The 23,621-nt window shown below is 36.0% G+C and overlaps 1 protein-coding gene across 1 annotated transcript; it reads right to left on the reverse strand.

The window, feature by feature from the left end:
• Nucleotides 1-1,056: 1,056 nt before the first annotated feature.
• LOC145764344 (anthrax toxin receptor 2-like) lies at nucleotides 1,057-15,191 on the reverse strand. Its single transcript, XM_082575961.1, has 12 exons — nucleotides 15,061-15,191; nucleotides 14,760-14,918; nucleotides 14,000-14,186; nucleotides 13,315-13,425; nucleotides 12,286-12,385; nucleotides 11,883-11,981; nucleotides 11,296-11,450; nucleotides 10,487-10,585; nucleotides 6,817-6,879; nucleotides 4,969-5,052; nucleotides 4,333-4,572; nucleotides 1,057-2,403 (listed from the first exon to the last, which is right to left on the reverse strand). The coding sequence occupies exons 1-12, from the start codon at nucleotides 15,189-15,191 to the stop codon at nucleotides 2,308-2,310; spliced, it is 1,524 nt and encodes a 507-aa protein (XP_082432087.1). The 3' UTR covers nucleotides 1,057-2,307.
• Nucleotides 15,192-23,621: the final 8,430 nt, after the last annotated feature.

Consider the following 23,621-nt stretch of genomic DNA (forward strand, 5'->3'; position numbering starts at 1 on the left):
GGGGTTCCCAAACTTTCTGTTTATCGGTACCCTTTGGTCAGTTTATAGATTTGCTCGTGTACCCCCAAAATTTTCTCATATTTTTGGCTTTAGAAAGTCTAGATATTGCAACAAATTAACAGTAGAGCTGCATTAGAAGATTGCATACATGATATTTTGTACCAATCAAAGCACACAAAGTTATTCATAACAATGTAATCCAAGGTTAAACAAACACTACAATCAATCAAACAAACAATCTATCGGCTGAATAAGCCCAGCAATCCTAGCTAATGTGATGGATGAGCCTGCTTTTTAGCAACAAGCTCATTAGTACGAGGTAAAACATTAGCAACAGCACAACGAAGATCATGTTCAGGTGTTTTGAGCTGTGATCTGTTTTTTGATTTGATTTCAAGCAGCACTGAAAATGTTGACTCACACAACCATGTTGATGGAAACAACAACAATGCAAGAATAGCAGGTTCCGCAATCTTTTGGTAGTTACTGTAGTTGTAGTTAAAGCTTCTACTGGGGTGAAAATGTGACTTACTAAGAAGTTCTTAATCTCAGGTCTTCAAATTATTAACATCATCAGGTGATAAAAAATATTTTAAGGCAGATTAGAAGTTATGGAAAGAATATCCTTATACTTAATCTAATGTACCCCTTGAAAAGTCGAAATGTACCCCTGGGGGTACATGTACCTCAGTTTGGGAACCCCTGTGCTAACCAATTGAGCTATCGGGGCGCTATCAATTGAGCTATCGGAAAATTTAGAATGAGTTTTACCAAGTTATCTGTGGTTTTAGCCTACACAAACAACTAGATCAATTTTTCAGAAAGAGAAAGGGCTAAGTTTTTTCATTCTTATTTCAAATTAAGTCAGAGATGTACTTTTGCCATTACTGTCAGTTACTGGTATGAATTTGTAGAGTTGTTTAATTGCTACCATTTTTGGGGTCAAAGTGAACTTTATTACCAAGAAATAATTCAAAATGGAATGAAATCGAACCTAGGCTACGAAGAATCAAGCTAAAGAATTTAAAGTCGAAACACAATATTGCAAAGCTTGAATAAAATTTACAGATCATTGATGTGTGTTTTGAGTACACATCGAAACGAAATTGCATTTATTTCTTCGGAACGAAACCAAGTAACTTTGTTCAGAAACCAGCTAGTTTTTGTTTCGAACAGTTGTAGGCCTACTAAAAAGTACGTCACACTTTTCGTTTACTGTCGCGACTGTGGGTCATAAGTAGTAAAGACATTCATTTATTTATTAAGGTGATGGAAAAAGCGGTTCAGTGACAAGATGAAAATCGTGTGCAAACAATCATGAGAAATCAACAATACACAAATGAAAAGAAAAATAGCAATTAAAAATACAAAGTTAATCATATTAACACTGAAATGTTATGGCTGTCAAAAGTCTAATCATCTCTCGCAAGCATGCAAACAAAGATTTAAGAATTATGAAAAATTATATACAAAAATCCTGCGGAGAATGACAATTTCTGCAGTATTTACACGAGCCTAACAAAGTCACATTCAACCAAGTTTAAACTCAGCAAAAGATTTAAGCAAGAAGAGACAGTTTTATATTAGCTGAATTGGTTTTTGGTTAGTAGGCTACTTGTGGTAGTTAAACTAGGCTATACTCTAATGTTTAGCCGAGCCGATGATTTTGAACATAATTGCTTGCTTAGTAGCCTACTATTCGATCACTATAAAAACTTGCCTGCTCAAATCACTTGCTGAAACTACACGCAATATAGTATAATAAATTCAAGCTCTACGAATACGTAACACTAGTAGCACAGCTTCAAACATTGGAAAAATCTTGCGAAAGCTTTACAAGATGATTAAACCTGGCACAACTACAGATGTGCGCCTCAGGAAATACTGGTCTGAAATGGCATTGATTGTGTGGTGCTAAACAATTAATTTAATGCAATACTTTTTTACGAAAACTGCTAGCAAAATTTGGCCGATTGTCAGTTACCATCTTAAATACTTGACTTGCTCTTCTACTTTGTGGTGTGACGAACGTGTTCAACTTCAAAAAAGATAACAACACAGTTGCAGGAGGCAGGGAGGCTCATTTTGTGACCAAATAATTTATCAAATTTTTTTTTACTTCTTTAGAGCTTAGTGGAGGCAAATATATTGTGATCTGGTACGTTTAATTGATGACACAGCTGCAAAATGTAGGTCATTATTAAATTTGTTTCTTTAAAGTTCATCTTTTTAAATAATGTAACGTGAGCTACCCCAGATGATGAAGCTAAAACTTTCATTCTCAATAGAGAATTCTTCCACCAAACATTAATTTGTGGTATCCAAGTATCCTCCTGTCAAACTTGCATTAGAGCTTCGGCTTCTGTTTAAGTCCACATTTGGTTTGATCAATATGCAATTTCCCTGAAAATAAATCATTGTTGGTCATTGCATAAGCTTTAGATTATTATCAAAAATACAATAAAGAAATACACTGCATGGCCCAACAAGTTATCTACAGGCAGTGCAGTACGCTAGGGGGGGGGGGTTAAAACGCCCCTATTGATCTTGATATTTAAAATATTTGTATCGTTTTATGGCTTGTCATGGCTTTATATGCGTCATTCTCTATTTTTCTTAGTTTCAATGTAAATCAAGTTTTGTAGACACGTGTTTGTGTTGTGATACAGCAATTATAGTCAAGAACCTATTTGCGACAAAACAAAAAAGTGAAAAAATGAGTAGCTGGTATGGAAATTTCTAAATTTTTGCTTGCTTTTGTTGTTTATAAGTTTAGTACAGCTGCTTGAAGCTAAAGTATAGGTTATTGGGAACTCAGGCTCACCACCAGCTTGAATAACTGGTCTGTTTTTCGCTGATGGCTAGCTTATTTTTTAATAGGCAACAGTTTTCATCGTTTGATTGGACATCTGCTAGGTTGTAGCATGAGCAACTTTAATCTTACGTTGAAACGTTTTTAAAACAATGTTTTGTTTCATTTTGACTGAAAATTCTTTTATCTTCTTTGATTTCGAGATCTCAGTAATTTGGTTTCGTTATGCGCTGAAAAGAAATATGAAATGTCAATGCATGAGAATTGTAGGCTACAAGGTAGAAAGCGTCAAGACAAAAATGCGTAAGATTACAAAGAAAGTGTTTATTTTAAGATAAACTGACTGCTTTCACTCAGGGGTGTTTCAAACAAGACACAACCTATTTCAAATTTTGTTTTGTTTGATAAAATACATAATAATTAATCCCAGGGTTTGCAGAAATTTTTATCATCTTTAACCCACCTTTTTCTGTCCCAAAGTAAAAACAAAGCACTGCAACAAACATTTTAAATTATTTTTTGCTACAAAATGCAATTTTAACGTAACTTAAAGAAAAAAACGTCTTCTTGCTCTACAGGAAACACCGGACAAATTCTGAATCGACAGTGGATTGCATTCACGATTTACATTGCATATTTGCATTAACCAGCAAATTTTTAACAAAAAAAAAGAGTACGCTAATGTTTGTCAAGCTTTCTCGACCATATTGTAGCCCTAATCATCAGCACAATGACAAGTGTACGTTTAGTGACCTGTCATAGGTCCACTTTTGTTTCAGCCGTAAACTAAATGTTAGGTACGATTAGAATGGTCTCAAGAATTTTTTTTCAAATCCCACCCCCATGAAAAATTCCTGCGTACGCTACTGTCTACACGGCTATTCATTGCTGAGATCAAGAGGTCACACAAACAGGTTTTGTGTTATTAGGTACCAATTCAAAGAAGTTACTTCAGAATGTAGATACTAACGACCTGTTTTAGCCTGATGCTGCGAGTTCGTTGTGATAATAGCTGTTTGCACTATAGCTTTCGGAACAAAGTTCCCTATTGTCATGTGCTATGACGAAAATAACTAAATGATAACAACCTATCCTGTCAAGACAATTTGTGGTATTAGCTTGAATGGTTGTAAGTGCAGATTTGGACAACTGGCTAAATACCATTATTGTTTTTATAGCAGAGGAATAAATAATTAACTGATTTTTTTCATCCTTATCGCACTGTTTTGTGACAAACAATTTTCAGTCAAATCTTCAAAAACAAACACTTGTGACATGGATTGCACTTCGTACATTATTTTAATGGGGGATTGTGTGCAAAAGTTAAAAGGATGTCATTGACCGACTAAAATGCTTTTTATTTTACAAAAAAATAAAGGACATCAAGTACACACAAAGAAATTGAAAGCGTACCTCAAGATTTTCCTGCTCACATTTCAAATGAACCTGATATCACATTTAAAAATTTTCAAACCAACGGTTAAAATAAAATATTCACTCGATCAATTGCTAAATCTTACTATGTCCCCTGATGTTGGACGCCTCATGGAGAGGCGTCGGAAAAAAAAGATAAGAGGACCAAATATTGCCATCAAGATGCTTCCACAACAGGACCCTTTTTGTGAAGGAGTTGGAGGTCTTCTTGGTGTTGGTTTGTGATCTACTGCAACCTCTTTTGCCACAAACCCGACTTCTTTCGCATCTTTTGTTCTTTCTAAGTGCATGGCTCCTTCAGTACAGCCCCTGTCGCCCCATTTTACCTGTTTCACAACAACCCACTCGGTTTAAATAAACGTTAGACTAATATATTTCAATTAATGTGACTATAATTTCTTTTCTTTGCACTATTTTACCAACTGGTCAAAAAACAAGCGGGAGATAAGCATTACCGTCTTTTACGTTTCGACAAGCGACGTTTGCTGACTTCCTCAAAGTAAATATAAATGAAAGAAATAAGCTTAGCAGTAGGACTTCAATATTAACGTCTAATACAACACAACCTAACCAATAGTTAGTGCAGCAGCAACAACAACAAAAAGTGTCGGACTAAAGTAAAGACTAAAAACAAATTACAGATCCACTGTTTGATTGCAATGAAATGATAAAAAATAACGTTGCTTAAACGTTATGTTAATCTGATTAAAATCAATCCTCACCTTCATGGGATGAACGCCTCCTGCGCCACGGCCACCATAGAAAGATGCGTCTACTGTAGGCCACTGCTGTGTTTCCAGTACAGTCTGAAAAGTTGAGTTTGGTCGATGAAGAACAGGCTATATTGCAAAGTTTTTTATTTTTTATTTTGGGTTCATGCCTATTCACCATTACGGAAAAGTCACTCCTTTAAGGAAAATTTAAAGACCTTCAAATCTGTTTTGTTTCGTTGAACCATAGGCATACGAAGCCGAGCAACGTGATCAAGTTTAACATCTTCAAGTTTATTACATTTACATAAACATAAAACTACGCAACAAATTAAGTATCGAACGTTTTCGACATCACAAGATGTCCTCTTCAGGAATAATATACATACAAATTAACTACATCTGAAAAAAATACAATGGTTAACTAAATCTATAAACAGAAAAAGACAAAAACTGCACAGTACTTCTGACTAGCTCAAACTCAACGACATAGGCTCCACGAGAATCAAAGGTAACTGCATCAAAAGGTGTTAAACAGATCACATGATATGGTAGAAAGGCAAGGTGCAAAAAAACTAATTTTAAAATACAGAGAGCAAGAAAGACGAGCCGCAAGCATACAATTGTCTGTTCAAAAGTGGATTGTGACGTTTTATGTACAAGGCTTCCAAGATCTTAGTTTGATACTCAGACCTGCCCCTAGACATGATCTCAAACTGCTTGATAGAAACGTTATTTTGGCATTCTGTACATGAAAAAATGTGATCTTTAATTGCGCTTTTCTGTATACAATTCAAATTGAGGTGTTCCCCAGCTCTAGTCGATAAATGTCTTGTTGACATACCGATGTATGTCGGGCTTGCATCACGCAAACAACTGAATTTATAAACGACATTAGAACATAGAGCAAATGGCGTAGGCGACTTCAGCTGAAAATATCTGCCTACTTTGAACGTTCTATATACAGGGTAAATGTCACAATCAAATTTCTTTTTGACAATTTTAGCTACATTTTGTTTTTGAAAATCTTACCGTTTTGTTTGTTTCGTTGTTTTGTTTCATAAAAAGGGTGTGAAGTAATGTCTATAAATAGCACAGAGAAACGCCTCATTTAGCTGAATGTCGTGCTGAGGGCCCATAATTTTTAATTGGTGATACGCAATTAGAAGCAATCCACCACGTGGTGTAAATAATCTTGCCAAAAGGGAAGAACTGGCAAACTATATCTGCTTGTTGACCAGTAAGCAAAGTATTGCGATAAAACAATTCACTGAATTCTTTTTACAACAAACACCTTTTGAGAACGATTGACTACATCTCAACACGTTTGCAGACCTTACACTGCGTTGCACCGCAAATTTGGAAACCAAAAGTAAACAAGGCACACTGACACAGTAAAAACCAACCACAGTTGAAACCTGCTCTGGCTAGATTTTGGTTCAATGACCATTTCTCGCAAAGACTTTTATTTTTGAGTCCCAGAAAAATGAAAAACGAGCCATGTATTTTTTTTAGACCCAAAATGAAACAAAGTAGTTCCCCATTGCTGTTTTATGCAACCAAAAATACTAAAAACGCTGAGGCATTTTTAAAATATAAAACACATCACAACTGCTCGAACACATTTAATTACATTTCAAAAAGGTGAACTCGTTTGAAGCAAGATGGTTGGAACGCCTGGTAAATTAATGAAAAAATAAATAGCCCAAAATGTAGATAGTAAACTTATGTTTAGAAAATGTTTCGGAAACTAAACTAGAAAGTTTGGATATAGCAACATTTGCTGAACATGGGTTTGGTACCTACATTTTGGACTCTCCTTTTTTATTATATTAAACTCGTTCGGTTGGTTAAACTTACCACAGGTGGAGGTGGGGGCGGAGGTGGCATTGGCCTTTGAGGTTTGGGTTTGGGATCAACCACCTGCAACAACATCAATGCAGAATAGCAAATAAACCTGTAATTTGTGATAATTTAAAGATTAAAAAATCCAATTTTCTGGCAAGAAGCGTTAATTTCCTTTTCAATCATGAACTTTAGGTATAATAAACCGTTTTTAAACTTTGTCTACCATTTGACTTAACGTCTGCAGACTTAACGTCTTGCAGAAAAGTACCGTTTTTTGTTTTTTCAGGAAGTCACAAACTCCGTCACAGTTGTAAGAGACAAAGTCAAAGCTATCGCAAAAACATTATAGAGATAGAAACCGAGAAGTAGAATCTGTCAATTGCATTGAATGAACAATGACACTTTCATTTTATTTCATGAAGTTGGAAAAGAACAATAAATACTGAAAGTTGCATCATGGCCACCTAAAGATACGGCCTGATTTGTCACATTTTGCAGAAATTTCCAGGTTTTGCTAACTTTTAGCGAATGTTTAAATGAATTTTTTTAAAAATTATATTTTTACGCTTTCTTTACTGCTTTCCCCAAATGACACAATAGGTTTTAATATCCTCACATGTTGAAAAACAAAGAAAATTTGATTTTGAAGATTTTAGTCAGACTGTTAATTTTTCAATAACAGTCTGATTCAGCGTTTTTCAACTTACTTTTTCTCATTTGCTATTGCTTCCCCAAGGCAACAATAAGCTTTTATATCATTAGGAGACAGCAAAAAGTAAAAATATCTCAAAAAATGTCAGTCCAACACCAGCAGTTGCTGTAATCATAATCTGCAAAATGTGACAAATCAGGCCGCATTTCCAGGTGGCCATGGTTGCACCAAGAGAAATAAAAAGGGGAAATGGACCCACTGGCTCGCCATTGTCAGTCATCCAGTTTATTTTAATCAACACACATACAAACACAGGCGCTTGGTGTTGTCGAACAGCAATTTAATGTCAATTTTAGCAACCGCTGGCCGCAATACCTTGTTAAAGCTACAGTCAGGCGCGAATCTAAGAGTTTTTTTCGGGGGGGGCCAGAAAATTTGAAAATCAATTAAAAAAAAGAAAAAGCTAAACAGATATGAACAATGATACTACGACATATACGATATGCTAGAAAATAGACATTAAAACAACCATTTTCATCAATTGTGATGCCGAGGGACTAATATCAGCTGTTTAGAAGCATATCAAACCATTTGATGCGGAAACATATAATTTTTCACAAAATTTCGGGGGGCGGGCCCGGGCCCCCTGGGCCCGCCCCATAAATCCGCGCCTGGCTACAGTATACTGCATTTGAAATGTGGATATATAGAAGAATGCTTAAAATTTCATGGAAGGATAAAATCACAAACAAAGATGTACTATACGGAATACAAACCAACATGGAAGTTCTACAAACAATTAAATCAAGAAAATTGAAATATTTTGGCCACATGATTCGCAATAATTCTATTCGAAGACAACTATACTAGAAGGAAAAATGAACGGCAAACGAAATAAGGGCAGACCACCAAGAATTTGGACTAATGATATTGAAGACTGGTCAGGACTTAACTACAAAACTGCAGTAGAAAAATCTTACAACAGAGAAACTTGGCGTCTCATTGCCTCCAACCCTCGACGAGAGGAAGGAACTTAATGATGATGATGATACTGCACCGCATTGCATCAACTCTTTGTCAAACAAACATTCAAACTGCATTAAATAACCGTATTACAATTCAGTAGCAAATTTGAATGGCTTTCGAGTCTACCATGCCAACTTTAGACATCAGCATATATACACATATACAGCACGGGATAACCCATGATCGGCAGCCCAGTACAAGTCCAAATTTTCAAACACGAGTTATCGCGATTTTGGCATTCAACGTTGATCCATAGCAAAAATAAAAGAAAGAATAAAATATGAGATTAAAGTAGGCTACTTGGCGAAAAATAGTAATTCTGCTATCATATTTAGAACCGTCCCTCAAAGAGTGAAATATTGTGACGAAGTACCCTAAAAGCTAGTAATGGTTGTGAATATAACCTACTAAAACACCCATGGCCACCTAAAGATACGGCCTGATTTGTCACATTTTGCAGAAATTTCAAGGATTTTCTAACTTTGGGTGAATGTTTAATAAAAATTTTCTGAAATTTATAATTTTAAGCTTTCTTTACTGTTTTCCTCAGATGACACAATAGGTTTTAACATCCTCAATAGGTTTTAACATCCTCACATGTTGAAAAACAAAAAAAAATTGATTTCGAAGATTTTAGTCAGACTGTTAATTTTTCAATAACAGTCTGATTCAGCGATTTTCAACTTACTTTCATTTGCTACTACTTCTTCAAGGCAACAAAAAGCATTTATATCATTAGGAGACAGCAAAAAGGAACAAAATCTCAGAAAATGTCAGTCAAACACTAGCAGTAGCTATAATCATAATCTGCAAAATGTGACAAATCAGGCCGCATCTTCAGGTGGCCATGAAACGCCTAAATTTAAAAATTCGTTTCTTCTTTTGGAATTAGAAGCCATTGTTACGTAACAAGCAGAGATTATGATACCCAGTAGTCAAGCAGGAAATGGCCAATCAAATTATTGTTGATTTACGTCACAAAACGGAACAATTAAAGTATTAGGTAACGTTGCGTCATTCTTTGCTTAAAAATTGCATTTTCATTACTGCAGCGTGCACCAATGATCAATTTAGCCAACCTCTACAAATTTTATAAATACATATTTGCGTTACACCCCCAGTGAACACAACCAACTACGTTTATTTTTTCAACTTATTATTATTATTGTTGTATCTGGTTTATTTATTATAATTTAGCACTTGACGTTCAAAATAAGTATTTTACGCACCATAGGCTTGAAATAATATGACTTGAAAAAAAATTTTTTTCTTTAAATGGCTTATTACGTTATAAAAAAAACAAGATAACTGTAAATTACATGATGGCTTCTTGACAGACCCATTTCTGACCCATGAAGAGGTTGTATAATAACATTAACAATCAAGATCTAAGTCTAAATATTTTGCCTTCATTCTGTCTAAGGCTTTTTTACAGATTGAACAATGGTGAGTCAGCTGTTAGACTGCAAAAAAAGACATTAATTTCTTACCATATTTTTTAGTTTTTGGATCTTTAAAAGGGGTCTGTACACTGGATGGCAGCACAAAGTTGAGCTCACTACCACAGCAACCATAATATGCAAACCACCAGTATGCGGCTTCTTTTCAAACACTACATTTTTTATTTGAACTTTTACACATTATTTTGTCACTGGTATCAATGTATGAGGAAAATGAACAGAGAAAACTTGGTCCAACTGAGTGACAAAATTATATGTAGGCTAGCTTTGGCTTACTCAGTTGCAAACAAACTAACATGTTCAAGTGCATAATTGGATTTATCACTAAAGGTGATAAAAAATTAATTTTTGAAATATTTGCCGAACCTTGATAATTTTAAAAGTAGGTGCTTCGTTTTGCTACTTGTTTTCAAGTTGATAGATAATTATGACATTAATTTATCTTCAACATGTGAGCAGCGTAAATGGTGCTGTTTCTCGGCAGTCGAGTGTAGCAGAAACTCAGCGATAGACAAGTGCTGTTAAGTTAAAATGTAATTCTCACCACAACACAGCATAGAACATTCCAGAACCACCAGAGAGCCGCAATAAACAACAGTCCAAGAAATAAGAATATCGCCCAAGTCACTCCGCTGGAGTCCGACTGAAAAGCAATATAACAAATAAATGGATACGTCGCCATTTCAATTTTGTGCAGTGTTTGTTTAATGCAATCTAAAGTTTTAAAAAGATTTGTTAGTTTAACACAAGCTAGTTACATGTATTTTGAATGCACGATCTGTATAGAGTAGATTGAATGTTTGTGGATCGGACATATTGAAAGTTGCAATCGATGTAATGTACGATCTTACAAAAACCTTGAATTTTTTCGGAGTTATGTAAATTATTTGAGCTATCAATGAGCACTGTTAAATAGAAGTTGTTTCTCTGCTTTAAGCTTGTTTGTTTTCACGGTGTTTTTCTGCCATTAACTTTCAAGCTTTCCGAACAACTCTCTTATCTAGATTGTTACATCTCTTCTCATATAATTGGCGTGGGCTACCCAACTAGCAAAATCGGTCATCTTCAAGATATTGTCTCTTTAAAACGTGTCAAGACGATGTAAACAAAGAATTTCTATCATTAATGACATTTTTAACGGTATCGGGCATTAGTTATAGCCTATCAGTATAAAAGAAAGCTTTAAAAGTAATCATCAGGCTGAAATCATTTCATTTCTGCAGGCTATTTTGTGGGTTGTCTGATAGACCTACTTGTTACACTTGCCTCAGCCACGTTTATGCCTCCAGAACTATTATATAAAAATACAGTGATTTTATAATGAAATTGACTGATGGAGTATTTTCAACTCACACATTCGCCCGCTGTGATTGTGACGTTACTTGATATAAAACTGACTCCTCCATTTAGCGTCACTTGGAGGACCACAGAGTCTCCGGGAGCAAAAATGACGTTATCAGGAGAGGAGCAAGTGAGATGAGTGGCTCCAAACGAGGAAGGGGTAACCACTGTAATAACAACGCTTCCGTTTAAAACAGTGTAAAATAGGTAAAGGTGAGTCCCATACTTGAATCCAAGCATCGGGGGATGAAACATAAAGTTCTCATTGTACTAAGCCTTCGGCACTAACGAGAGTAGGGTGGCCAGTTTTCTTTCTCTCGGCCGCCTTTACTTCAGCAACTACGCCCACCCAATTTATTATAGCTTGGGTAGAGGTGAGCGGTGTTTGTTAAAACAGTGAAAGTTCAGAAAATAAAAGATGAATGCTATTGGTTCTTCATCGAATGAAAAGATTGTGATCGAAAATTTGCATAGCAACTTGGAACGATATTATGTGAGGTCGTCTGCTGTCAACAAAGAACACATGAAAGAAAGAAAAAGCAAATATTTTAATTTTTAAACTTTCTATTTTTTGAGGTAGTGCAAAACCACCGACTTACGGAAACTTATTTCATCATTCATCAAATAATTGCACATCACAAGATCAAAGTTCCCGCTTTTGTTAAATCCTTTTCCAGTGATTTCCAATTCAAAACTTTCTAAAAAAAAATTGTACTGTAATTTTAAATATCACAAGCTGCAAAAGCCAATGCATTAGGCCTGAGCTACTACGATAAAATTATTTTAATAATATTTACGTAAGCTAATACTGCAAAAAGCAGATTTTTCTGAAGAAAAAATTTAGCAGCTGTTTTTATCACCTGCAGCTTCATGAAAAAATACTTGTCTCAAAATCCAAAAGTGCTTGATGTCAATTTAAGAGTTGGCATTTCATAAACCTGTTGCCCAGTGAAAGATGTCAATCATTTAATTTAGTTGATAACGCAATGGACGGTCACTCACCGTTCGCGCAAACTGCCCCAGGATGAGCTGAAACGATCTCCACACACGATCCGTCTATGACTCTTCGAACAATGTGGTTCAGCCCGTGAAAGCTCGCCGCCTTGTCAACAGCAGTAATTTTAAAATACAACGTCATACCACAACGGTAAAGCTAAAATCGAACAAAGTAAATAAATTGAGCATTGTTTTGCAGTAGCGGTTCTTTGCCTAATTATGGACCTGATTGACTGGTTGGCACACATTACACGCATAAGAAGTAGCATTTTTTTAAGAGAGTGGAGCCGTGTAGTGATGTTGACATCTGAGAGTGAAAAATGTAGTTTTAAAGACTTAAGGCTTCTTTGAAAAAAACTAAACTAATTTTTAGGGGCTCCAGTTCTCTTTTCCTTGTAGTTCTGGCGATCTAGTAGCATGCAAGCGTTTTACTGCTTTTCATTCGTGCAACAACAACACAAGAAAGGATTAATAAAGAAATTCAGTATAGATCTTCAGATAAAGAAAGCTTTTGTAAACCTTGCATTCTTGCAGGTTTGTATATTTGTATAATCTTTTAAACCATTGATGTAAGTCAAGCCAATTTATCGGTTTCGATAGCGCCAAACGACAAACTTTCAGAGTGAATGGAATTTTTTAAACAAAACATTGTATATTCAAGCCCAATCACTAGTCACCTTTGACCAAAAGAGCGAGTCATTTCAGATAAAAAACTCTACTTGTACAAATATTTTTTTTTTGCATTTATTGCCTTGTTTCTTTAACATTTTGACATAATTCATACAAATACTTAGGGTTTATATAGTTTTGATTGATTCCAAAAACATGATGCTCTAATAGTAGCCTTATTTCCACTGACATTTGACAACCATTCTTATGATGAATAGGGGAAGCCTTATCCTAAGGCTACACCTATTCCTCACAAGAATGGTTGTCAAAGAAGATCGCTTTACAATGAAGTGACAAAACTTAAGAAACTTTCTTAATACTCCCCACGATGCATTCCGTTTAACTAGTGATAGAATTGTCATTTACCTGGAACAAAAATTGTTTAGATCCCCCGACTATTTCTAGAAGTTGGCTTGGGTCAAAATCTCCTACGCCGACAGCGATAATGGTTGCGCCTAAAAGTCTTGCCTTGTCAGACTGAAAAAAAAAAAAAAACAATAATGTTATTTCTGCTTCTGACAACGCAGTAATGAAAAACTCTGAAAAACGTCAGGGAACATATTTGACATGTGTATGTGATATCAAAAAAATTAGCAAATATACGAGATTTTTATACTGAATTGTATTAGACTCATTGTTTCATCGCTTTATCATTCGTCTAATCCATTTCTTATCTTACAGTTAACAACTTTTAGGCTTACAATGCTTTAGAAAAGTAATAATTCATTTGACTTTATGAAAAAAATTCAGGGAGCTGCAATGAAAGTTATTATCAGCAGACTTACTAACTGACATGTGCAATTTTGCAGCAAGTTTGCTGACTATCTCAGTGACTTTTACAGCGTTGCTGTATTTACAACATTCTGATGACAAAAAGAATGTGCGGAGTAGCAACTGTGTTTGGATGAAAAAAAAAAAAAAAACTGCAAAGCGTATTCACGACTTTTCTTTAAAATGAATTTAATTACGCTGCAAGAATTAAAGTCAGCCTAAACAAAGTTGAAGGACTTGAATCGTCATAAAAACATCAAATAAAAATGTTCAAATTTACTTCTTCCACAGCCCTGATCTTTGAATGGTACTCCAAGATACCATCAGTTAAAACGATGACCATACTAGCTCGTTTTTCTCCGTATCTTCTGATTTGGTCATTAACTTTGCCCAAACCCAAGCCAAGTTTTGTCATGCCGTCTGGAATTGCATGACGAAGTTCGTGTAATTTTTCTTCCACCACCGACCTACACGAAAATCAAAAAGTCAGACATAATAGCAAACGCTTTGAAAAAGCAGCTGCATCAAAACTTGAGAGAGAAAACAAGATTATTTGGTGTGTAGAATGAAAAACGTTTTGATGTCATAGGTTGGCTGTGAGCTATATTAAGTTGCGCGACGTAGGCTAGCTTACAAAATATAAAAAAAGTTGTTTTTAATCTTTTTTTACAATACTTATGGCATTAAATTTGACCTAAATGTCTTTGAACTATGTAGGCTACCGTATGCATAAAAAGTGCACTGGTAACCCACTTAATTCAATAGCAGTCGTGCTGAGTTGTAATTGACATCAGATGAAAAAATATGAAGACCCCTGAGTTAGGAAACTACGTAATTCACAATTTTGAGTTGATGCTAAACTTGTAGCCTAACAATCGAAGCATCTTTTTACATAAACAGTTTGTTTTTTAAACAAATTGATTTTGTCACACTAACCCGTGCGTTGACCTAGTGAAACTCCTTTTTCTTAAAAACTTTTCTTTGTGACTAAGCTAAGTAGTTTACAAACTCAAGTCGTCAAATGTGAAGTCAAAAACTACCTGTCGTTGGTAAGGTCCATTACAACTGTGGCAAAGTTGTTAAAAGTGATGAATGATAGACGAAGAAGTGGGCTTGTGAATTTATCCACCAGCACTTTCACAAATGACACAGTTTCCTCTTTGAAATGATTTCTGCTTCCCTTTAAAAGGCTTGACGACCTGTGAAAGGCATTTTGATGGTAACTTCCCTTGGAAACTGAAATGCTTAGTGTAAAACTGTAGTCTTGTCATATTGCTACATTGTCACATGACATCTGTTCACACTAAAGTATTGTACTAAAATAAGACAGTTCATGCTTACAAATCAAGGACAAAGTAAACATCAAAGGCTCCATTGCAACTTGAAACTCCTTGAGGAACAGCTAGTCCAACTCCTGACCCTGTGCATGCCAACAACACAGCCGAACAAACAAAGAATTTAAACGCAGCCATAAAGTATCAGCCTTACCACGTCAGGATCAACTTGCTCTGCATGAGAACACAGTACGTTATAGTTTGTCAAAAATAAATTAGAGAAACGATTTGTTTGTTGCTTAATTGCTGAAAACATGTGATCACTTGAATAATAAACAATGTAATCTCGCCAAGGACACAGCGGGCCAATAGCGGGTGTAACAAATCACAATCAAATTTTAGTGAGGGTGCAATTGACTCGATGAGTTTCCTGAGTTACAAGTTGCGTCATCAATCAGTAGAGGGCATTGTCATTAACGTTTTCATCAATTACAATACAACGTAGGTAGTGAGCAACTACAATCACTGAAAAATATCGGTTTGGAAGCGCTGTTGTCTGCTTTTAAAATCATAATTGTTTTTTGTTTGTGATTTTAAATAGCCTACACTGGCTGTGTTAAGATGTGTTCTCGGAATTATTACCCATTCAATGGTGAAACTTTGTAGGCTGATAAAAAATGCACCACGCTCCTCTTATAGGCTACAAGTGGACTACCAAATATTTCTTTTGTAAAAGTCTATTAGAAACGAAATTAGGCAAACATTTTTTCATAAATATTTGTTTAATTTATTTCCAAAACTAGAGCAGTTTAGAAATTTGAATTCACAACTTAAATTTTTAATGTCAACTTCATTTTAATTTCGGATATTTATTATAGGCATTGCAGCCTTTCTTTCTTCTCACGCAATCCACCGCTTTTGAGCACATTTTTATTTATTTGATTGGTTAATTTTTGAAGACTTTCAGTAAGGTATAACCTACTGTATGCCTTTCAAGGAAAGCTTTCAAAAAGCCGACTCATTAGCAGTCACTGTTGATAATTAACCTAAGCTTACATCGCTCACCTACTCCAAGTGAAACGCTAAAAATAAAAAAATTAGATGCTTGCAAAGTTTGAAGAGAAAAATTGTAAACTGAAAAAAATACTAGGCTATAACCGTCGATAACTTGATAACATTCAGCAAGGGCTTTCTAGGCAATCCAAAGCTCCATTAAACATGCCTTTAAACTAGGGGTCGGGAACCCATGGCTCGATAGCCATATAATGATATATGGCTCTTCGTGACGGCTGCTGAGTCATAGAAATTTTCACTTTAACTTGGCATACAATTTAAACCTGAAAATACGCTCAGAATGCACCAAATTAAATGCATTTTTTCAAAATTGTGCGAGGGAAGTCCCCAGATCCCCCGCTGTTTTTTCCAATTAAAGTAAACACATGGTCCCACTTTTACAACTCATCACCTGTCACTACATGTTGGTTGTATTAAGTGTTAAAGCACTGTTAAAGCACCGGCTGCATAGCCGAGTGGTGAGAGCCCTGGAACGGCATCGAAAGGGCGCCGGTTCGACACCGCTCAAGAGCATGCAGCTGTGTCTTTGGCAGGACACTTAAAGGCATGCCTGGAGGTGGACACGAAGATTGGCTTTCTTGCTTTCCCGCCCACTTAATCTAAATCTTCAACCACCGGGTGTAAACCTGGATACGACAAACAAACAGCGTTAAAGCAATATATGGCTCTCACAGAAATACATTTCCAAAAATAAAGCTTCATGGCTCTCTAACCTAAAATGGTTCCCGATCCCTGCTTTAAATAAATAATTTTGATCTGAAAGAAACAAAACTGCCTTTTCAGTCTTTCGCAGTCACTTTCATGAGTAGGATCGTTTTCTACAAAACTCAATTACTAACGTATGATTTCATGAAATGTTTAGTCAATTTTTCAACCGAAACTGTGCAAACCGTTGACTCTAAATTCTAAACTTCGGTAAACCATTACTGTACTTGTAAACCATAGTAAGCTTCAGCTTTATCAACACCCCGGCAAAAACCTTCTGGTGCAGCTAAGAGTTTTTTAAATGGCATGCGTTAAATGACATGCAAAACATTCAACTGCCCTTGCGTAAACGAAGTGAATGTCACACTTTTGAACAAACCTTCACTAAGTAAGCCTACTTTGCACAAAAAAATGAAACTTTTTCCAATTCAGCATGAAACAAAAAAATTGCGACACTGCATAAAATGAAAAAGTAATAATTTGTCTTTGAGTCATAATTGAACTTGAGGCAAGGTTGCCATTTCTTTGCAGGAAACCTACTTTAGTTGCGTAACTTCCTATTGACAGAACCACGATAATAAAATGGATTTTAAGGAACTCTGAAGCTAATGATTAAGTGTGCAGCAGAACCAACCATAGCTTACAGCTTACCAATGGCAGAATTCAACAAGTAGTAAAACTGCGCTGGTAAATAGCTGAGTAATCTTTGGAATAATTACACCAATGAAAGGGCATTCCTCAATACTACCTCCTTCTGAAAACTTCTTGTTCAGCAACCTGCAATATTTTTACTATGATTGCATTGAATCAATAGTCTTTTATTGAAAAATGTCACACAATATGTGCTTTTCAATCAAAATCATAATATGTCGCTATGTCTAGTTTTGGGCATGCAGAGAGTGTCACAACTGTCACATGCTGTCTTAAAGCTTAATTGGTTGATGACAAACCTTTTGCATTCGCTGACAACAAGGTAATGGAGTTCATATACAATCAATTCAGCAATTTGTCATTTCAAGCTTTAATTCTTTTACAATGACTTGCTTACAAACACAGTCTCCTTGTCACCAGGGTCTCCGAGAGGGGGGGAAGTCGGGCACCTTTTCCCCTAGCATAACGTTGTAAAGAAAAAACGTGTACTTTTTTGTTTTGTCACTTTTGAGGGGGGCCCATTTTTAATACTAGGCCTACAATAAAAATGTAACAACTTAAAAATAAACAAATTTTTGAATGAAATGCGTAGTTCCAAGTATTTTTCGATTAATGTAGGTGCTACTTCAAATCAAGAACAAATCAATCTCGTATTAATTAAGGAAGGTTATGTTAAACTGCTTCAAGACATAAGATCTGATTAAGCTTACTGACTTCTGTATCACTGAACCGTTTCTGTTGTTTTACCTTGAAAACTGGTGCTGCTTTGGCTAAGCGTGTAGCCTGCTATTTTTGCTTGACCAACTTAACCTTGATTTCAAAAACTGCTTTGGCCAGGTAGCCTATATGATAATGGTTCCAACATGTCTGGAAGGGGATAGATGTTCATGCAAGATTAAAGGAAGTAAAACCTTCCTGCCTATTTTCTGCTTATGGATGTCACTGCGAAAATCTAGTTGGAGTTCAGGGTATGCAGTTGGGACTCGTGGAACAAATTTAGACAAGTTGTAGCCCACAATAATGACATTTTGGATGAGTTGGTACTTTTAAAAGAAACCTAGACAGCAAACTTGAGCTGCAAACGGGAACGCACCATCTCATGATCTCTACTAAAAAAAATCATTGATTGCAACTTTCGAAACAATTTTCTAAAATATTTTCGTTGCTTTGAGAATTGTTTACTTAAACCGGTAGGTCTATCTCGAACGGATGCAGGTTGAAAACGTGGTTTTAGCACATAGAAATTTGTAAAGAATTGTTTACGCTCCACCCAGGGGCGGATTTACCTATGGCGCCGGGGCGCCGCGGCGCCCCCTGAAATTCCAATTTATTTTTTTATGTCTGCATGCAAATTTCATTTTTATGCTATACTTTAACTTGTAAATTTCCATTTTACTAACGTAAAACAATGCGTGATGTTTAGTCTCGGCAAGTAGACCTACTAACCGCTGATAACGGTACAAGTACAAGAGACAATGGACATTATCAGAGGTGGGCAAAGTTACTTTCAAAAGTAACTGAGTTACAGTTACAGTCACTTGGCTAAAACGGTAACTGAGTTACCGTTACAGTTACCGATTTTAAAAATATAACTAGTTACAGTTACTAGTTACAGTTATTAGTTACTTTCAGTTACTCATAAATCTCAACATAAACGCTGTAATCCAAATTTAAACAAACAATTATTTGCGGGAGGCGCATCCATTCTCCTCAACATTTATTAGATGTAGCCTATCACGCACCCTGTGGTGCAAATTCTTTTCTAGTTACGCAGTTGCCTTTTCCTAATGTAATTTGTTTTCCGTCTGTCTGTTTTCCACACTATCGCTGTCAATTCTTGCTACAAATCGGCTGCCGAGAAACATATCGTTGATTGGAAAGTCTGAAGGGCTTGCGTGGAAGCTACACCGTTATGGTTAGCGAATCGCAGCTGCTCGCTGTACTAGCGAGTGCTCAGCCTTGTGCTGATAGCCGGGAAGAACGCCCCTCTCTTCACATGTCCTCTGCCCTGGCGCCTGCTGGTTTTGTTGGCTCTTTCTTTGTTTCCACAAAGATAAGAGTTAAACTGACTGGTAAAGCGGTGGTCGAATAAATTTGTGGCAGAATACGGTGCGATACTGATGAGCCCAGCCATGGGCGAAACACGTGTCTATCGCTGTCAATTCTTGCTACAAATCGGCTGCCGAGAAACATATCGTTGATTGGAAAGTCTGAAGGGCTTGCGTGGAAGCTACACCGTTATGGTTAGCGAATCGCAGCTGCTCGCTGTACTAGCGAGTGCTCAGCCTTGTGCTGATAGCCGGGAAGAACGCCCCTCTCTTCACATGTCCTCTGCCCTGGCGCCTGCTGGTTTTGTTGGCTCTTTCTTTGTTTCCACAAAGATAAGAGTTAAACTGACTGGTAAAGCGGTGGTCGAATAAATTTGTGGCAGAATACGGTGCGATACTGATGAGCCCAGCCATGGGCGAAACACGTGTCTATCGCTGTCAATTCTTGCTACAAATCGGCTGCCGAGAAACATATTGCTTATAATCGTTGCGTGTTTCTTAATGCTTATAGTCAGTTAGTTATAGTTACTTTCAAAAAGTTTAAATTTATTGCAATTTATACATATTTTTAGATTGCTGATGAGGGCTTAAGTTAAGCCGAAAACGTTTGACTGTTAAACCACTTGTAAATATGTAAAATATATTGTTGTAATGCTCAACCCTGTGGTATTGTTGTGTTTTGCCTGTCTTTGGTACAAAACAGCAAACTCTCTCCCGAAACTATATTCTCTTTAAATGCTCGAAACAAAGGAAATAATTTGTTTTCCCTGCTATGACTCGAAGTTACTTAGACATCGACTTCCGATTTTGAATCGAGAAAACAATGATGTAATAAGGTTGCGAACAGTGAACGTAACACCGAGACTCCGGGTCCTAAATACTCCAAAACTACGCTCCTGTAGCCTACACAACACCTCTGGCAGCTATACGACAAGCATGAACTGAGCTATCAAGTGTTGCCAAACACTTTTGCTAAACATTGCATAGAAAGTCACATATGATATTGATCAATCACCAAAAGCAATTAATTTAGCCAAATCAGTTCTCAAAAAGCGCTAAAAAAGAGCCAAATCGCCAAGCCATAAATATGTAGCCAAACGTCTTAAAAAATCGCCAGATTTCTGGATTTTGGCGATGAATTCGCCAATATGGCAATCCTGCTCCATAAGATCACAAAACAAGAGCGCCGCGCATGGGCACTGCTGCTCCGATACAGCTGCGAGAAGAATGTATTATTGCACAATGCGCAGCAAACACGCATAAAGCATGACACAAACATGTGCAGAGAAATGGACGGCAATTAGAAACAGAAATTTCAATACAAAAGTAACTGTAACTGTTGAAAAAGTGCTAAAATAGGAACTAATTACCGCGTTTCGTTACTTTTGGAAAATAGTAACGAAGTTAGGCCTACCGTTACAGTTACTCAAAAAGTAACTAGTTACTTTTGTAACTAGTTACTGCCCACCTCTGGACATTATATAAAATACCGTACTAATAACCAATAAAGAAACTTTTTTTTAACTCAAGTTTAAATAATATAATGCATGGTAGCAATCCAGATTTTATGGCAGTTTAGGCAGAGAGATAGGATGGAATGCCATACATCAACCTTTTGGACAGTAAAGCTGGGTCTGGTCTTGAACAGTGTTCAAGACCAGATCCAGATCCTATTAAAGAGTTTAAATCATAAAAAAGTGCGGGTGAAAATGTTGCATTTGAAAGATTAGAAGAAGTAACAAGGGTCCAAGGATTGACGATTGTGTCACACCACGAGTAACAACAGAGAAATTTGATTTCTTGCCATTGATTTTTGTACTTTGCATTCTATTTGTTAGATAAGATGCTAAACTTTTAAAACCTTGCCTCTAAAGCCATAATAGTGAAGTTTTGTCATGGTTAACCATCTCAAAGGCTTTTCTTAGATCAATAATTACAAGCATGTAACTTACATATTAAAACTTATCATCTTTTTTTTTATAGAAACAACACCTTCAAATGCACTAATTGTGATTGTTTATTTAGTAAATTTGAACTAAAAACTTATTCCGTTTCACTCTAGTAAGACTACATAAATTGACAAAACATTTCCAGACTAAATTCAAGAAGCACAAAAGTTGCTAATTTAAAAAATAAATTATTTTCTTAGCAGAAACTGAATTCTTCAGTAGGCCTAACAATAACATAAGGATGGCTAACGGTACCGATATCACGTTTATAAACAATCAGTAGCGGCCTCGAAATTGGCCACTTCTTGTTTAATCATCTCATTCTTTTGCTTCTTTCTCTAAGAAAAAATGCATTCACATTCCACATGTCTTTCAAACACAAATGATGTAATGTCAAAATATGAAAATCAATAATAAAATGGAAAAGTGAGTCAGTGGTTTCCTAACGTCCAGTCTCAATGGCCGCAGTCTGCATTAATGACGTCACGGTGTTCAGCAGGGGAATGCCAGCATGTCTCTGTTTGCCGCATTTTCAAGCAACAAAGGTAATAAAAAGCCTATTCGGATGATCATCGGATCGGAGGTGCAAGTTCAGCTTTGTATTGAGACAGCAAAAATGGAGACAGGAAACAGCAAAAATGGAACCCATTTTGACATATAGTTTTTCCATATCAGGGCACGTTTTGCTGCCACTGACTTCTTGAAAATAACCAACATTGAAACATTAAACATCTTCTCACAAACGTTCTCTGTAAACTACATTGCTTATTAGGGGCGTAGGGAGCACAAACTGTTTGGGGTGGGGGGGGGGAATGAGTATTATTTGCACATGTCTTTGAGCCTGGCGGTAGACTTAGAGGTGCATCCAAGGGGTCTCCCCCAAAATTTTTGAAACAATATATATTAAGTTGGCATTCTGAGAGTACTTTTAGAATAAATCAGTAGTAAAACTCTGTCAAATGATGCTGTTACAAAGGGCGAACATTTTTTCTTAGTTATTTAAACCCAAAACAGTTGTTAGAATAAATGGAGTAGTTTCACTGTCTTCTGTCGAAACTGCAACATTGCATTCTGTTTTCAAGCATTCTGTAACATCTAGTTACGCTTTGAAAATTATGATACGTGGGTTTATACGAAATATATTCATTGCAGATATGCGTTGTCAGCACTTTGCAATGTTAGCAGCTTTAGCGCAGTCACATGGAAGCGTCGAATACATTCATCAATTATTTCTGAAAGTTCCTTGGTTTCATATTATCTGAATTGTTATTATTATTTTAAGTTGAGTTCCTCAATGCTATTTCCATAAGGCCTTGAGCCGATGTTTACCAGACGGAATTAAATGGGAAGAAGTTAAAAAAAAATTCAAAAGTTTGCAAAGAAAGCTATTCAAAACTTTTACGTTAAATATTACGAACCATCTATCCAAGAGGAAAAAAATATTTTGATTTTTGTTTCCACTTTGAATGTGCCGTATTTTAGTGATGTATAAATTGTCTGTGACTACGTAATATGAATTCAGGGATTTATAAAACTACGGGATGACAAGTTGCGCCATGTTATCTGACAAGTGAAGGGTAAATTACTGCCTGGGATTTTTTAACTTTTTAAAAACAGCTTTTGAAATATTTCTTTCACATTTTTAGAGTAGAAGTCTTTCAAAGCACTTCTTTTATGCAACTTTAAACTTCGGGTTAGTTTTAAATAAGCAAGCTTTTGATGTGTAGGCCTACTGCTTTAAGTGAAAAAAATATTTTTTAAGTTTGTCTAATTATTTAAAAAATATCTGGCAGTACTTTTTCCTCCACTTGTGAGATCCAGTAATTTTATGAATCCATGTAGCCTATGAATTACTGATGAACTACGTTGAATCGTATTTCATGAATTGAATTGAAAGTTTCGTCACCAAAGTGGCCGAGTCAACCGTTACACAACTCATGGCCCAGAGAGCCAACCTCTGTTTAAAAAACCATGTTTTTTTGGTTTGTCCAGTATTTTTTGCCTATTTGAAGTAAAAAAAAGTACAAAACTGCTATAAAAGCTCGATATTAAGAGGCTTACATCACGACATGAAGACTTGTGTGGTTGGTATTTGGTATGACTCTTTCAAGTCAACGAAACTATGACAGCTGTTTTATTTTGTTAGACTTATAGAAGAAATAATGCTTTAGACTACTTTTGCTTTCTTGGAAAGTTTTATT

Source organism: Aplidium turbinatum, chromosome 2 (assembly GCF_918807975.1).
Source record: "Aplidium turbinatum chromosome 2, kaAplTurb1.1, whole genome shotgun sequence".
Classification (NCBI taxonomy): domain Eukaryota; kingdom Metazoa; phylum Chordata; class Ascidiacea; order Aplousobranchia; family Polyclinidae; genus Aplidium; species Aplidium turbinatum.

Coding starts and splice junctions, on each gene's coding strand:
- LOC145764344 (XM_082575961.1), bottom strand. CDS start 15,191: ATGGCTGCGTTTAAATTCTTTGTTTGTTCGGCTGTGTTGTTGGCATGC. Junction 14,919..15,060: donor GTTTACTTTGTCCTTGATTT/GTAAGCATGAAC, acceptor TGCCTTTCACAG/GTCGTCAAGCCTTTTAAAGG. Junction 6,880..10,486: donor ATGTTCTATGCTGTGTTGTG/GTGAGAATTACA, acceptor ATGTTGTTGCAG/GTGGTTGATCCCAAACCCAA.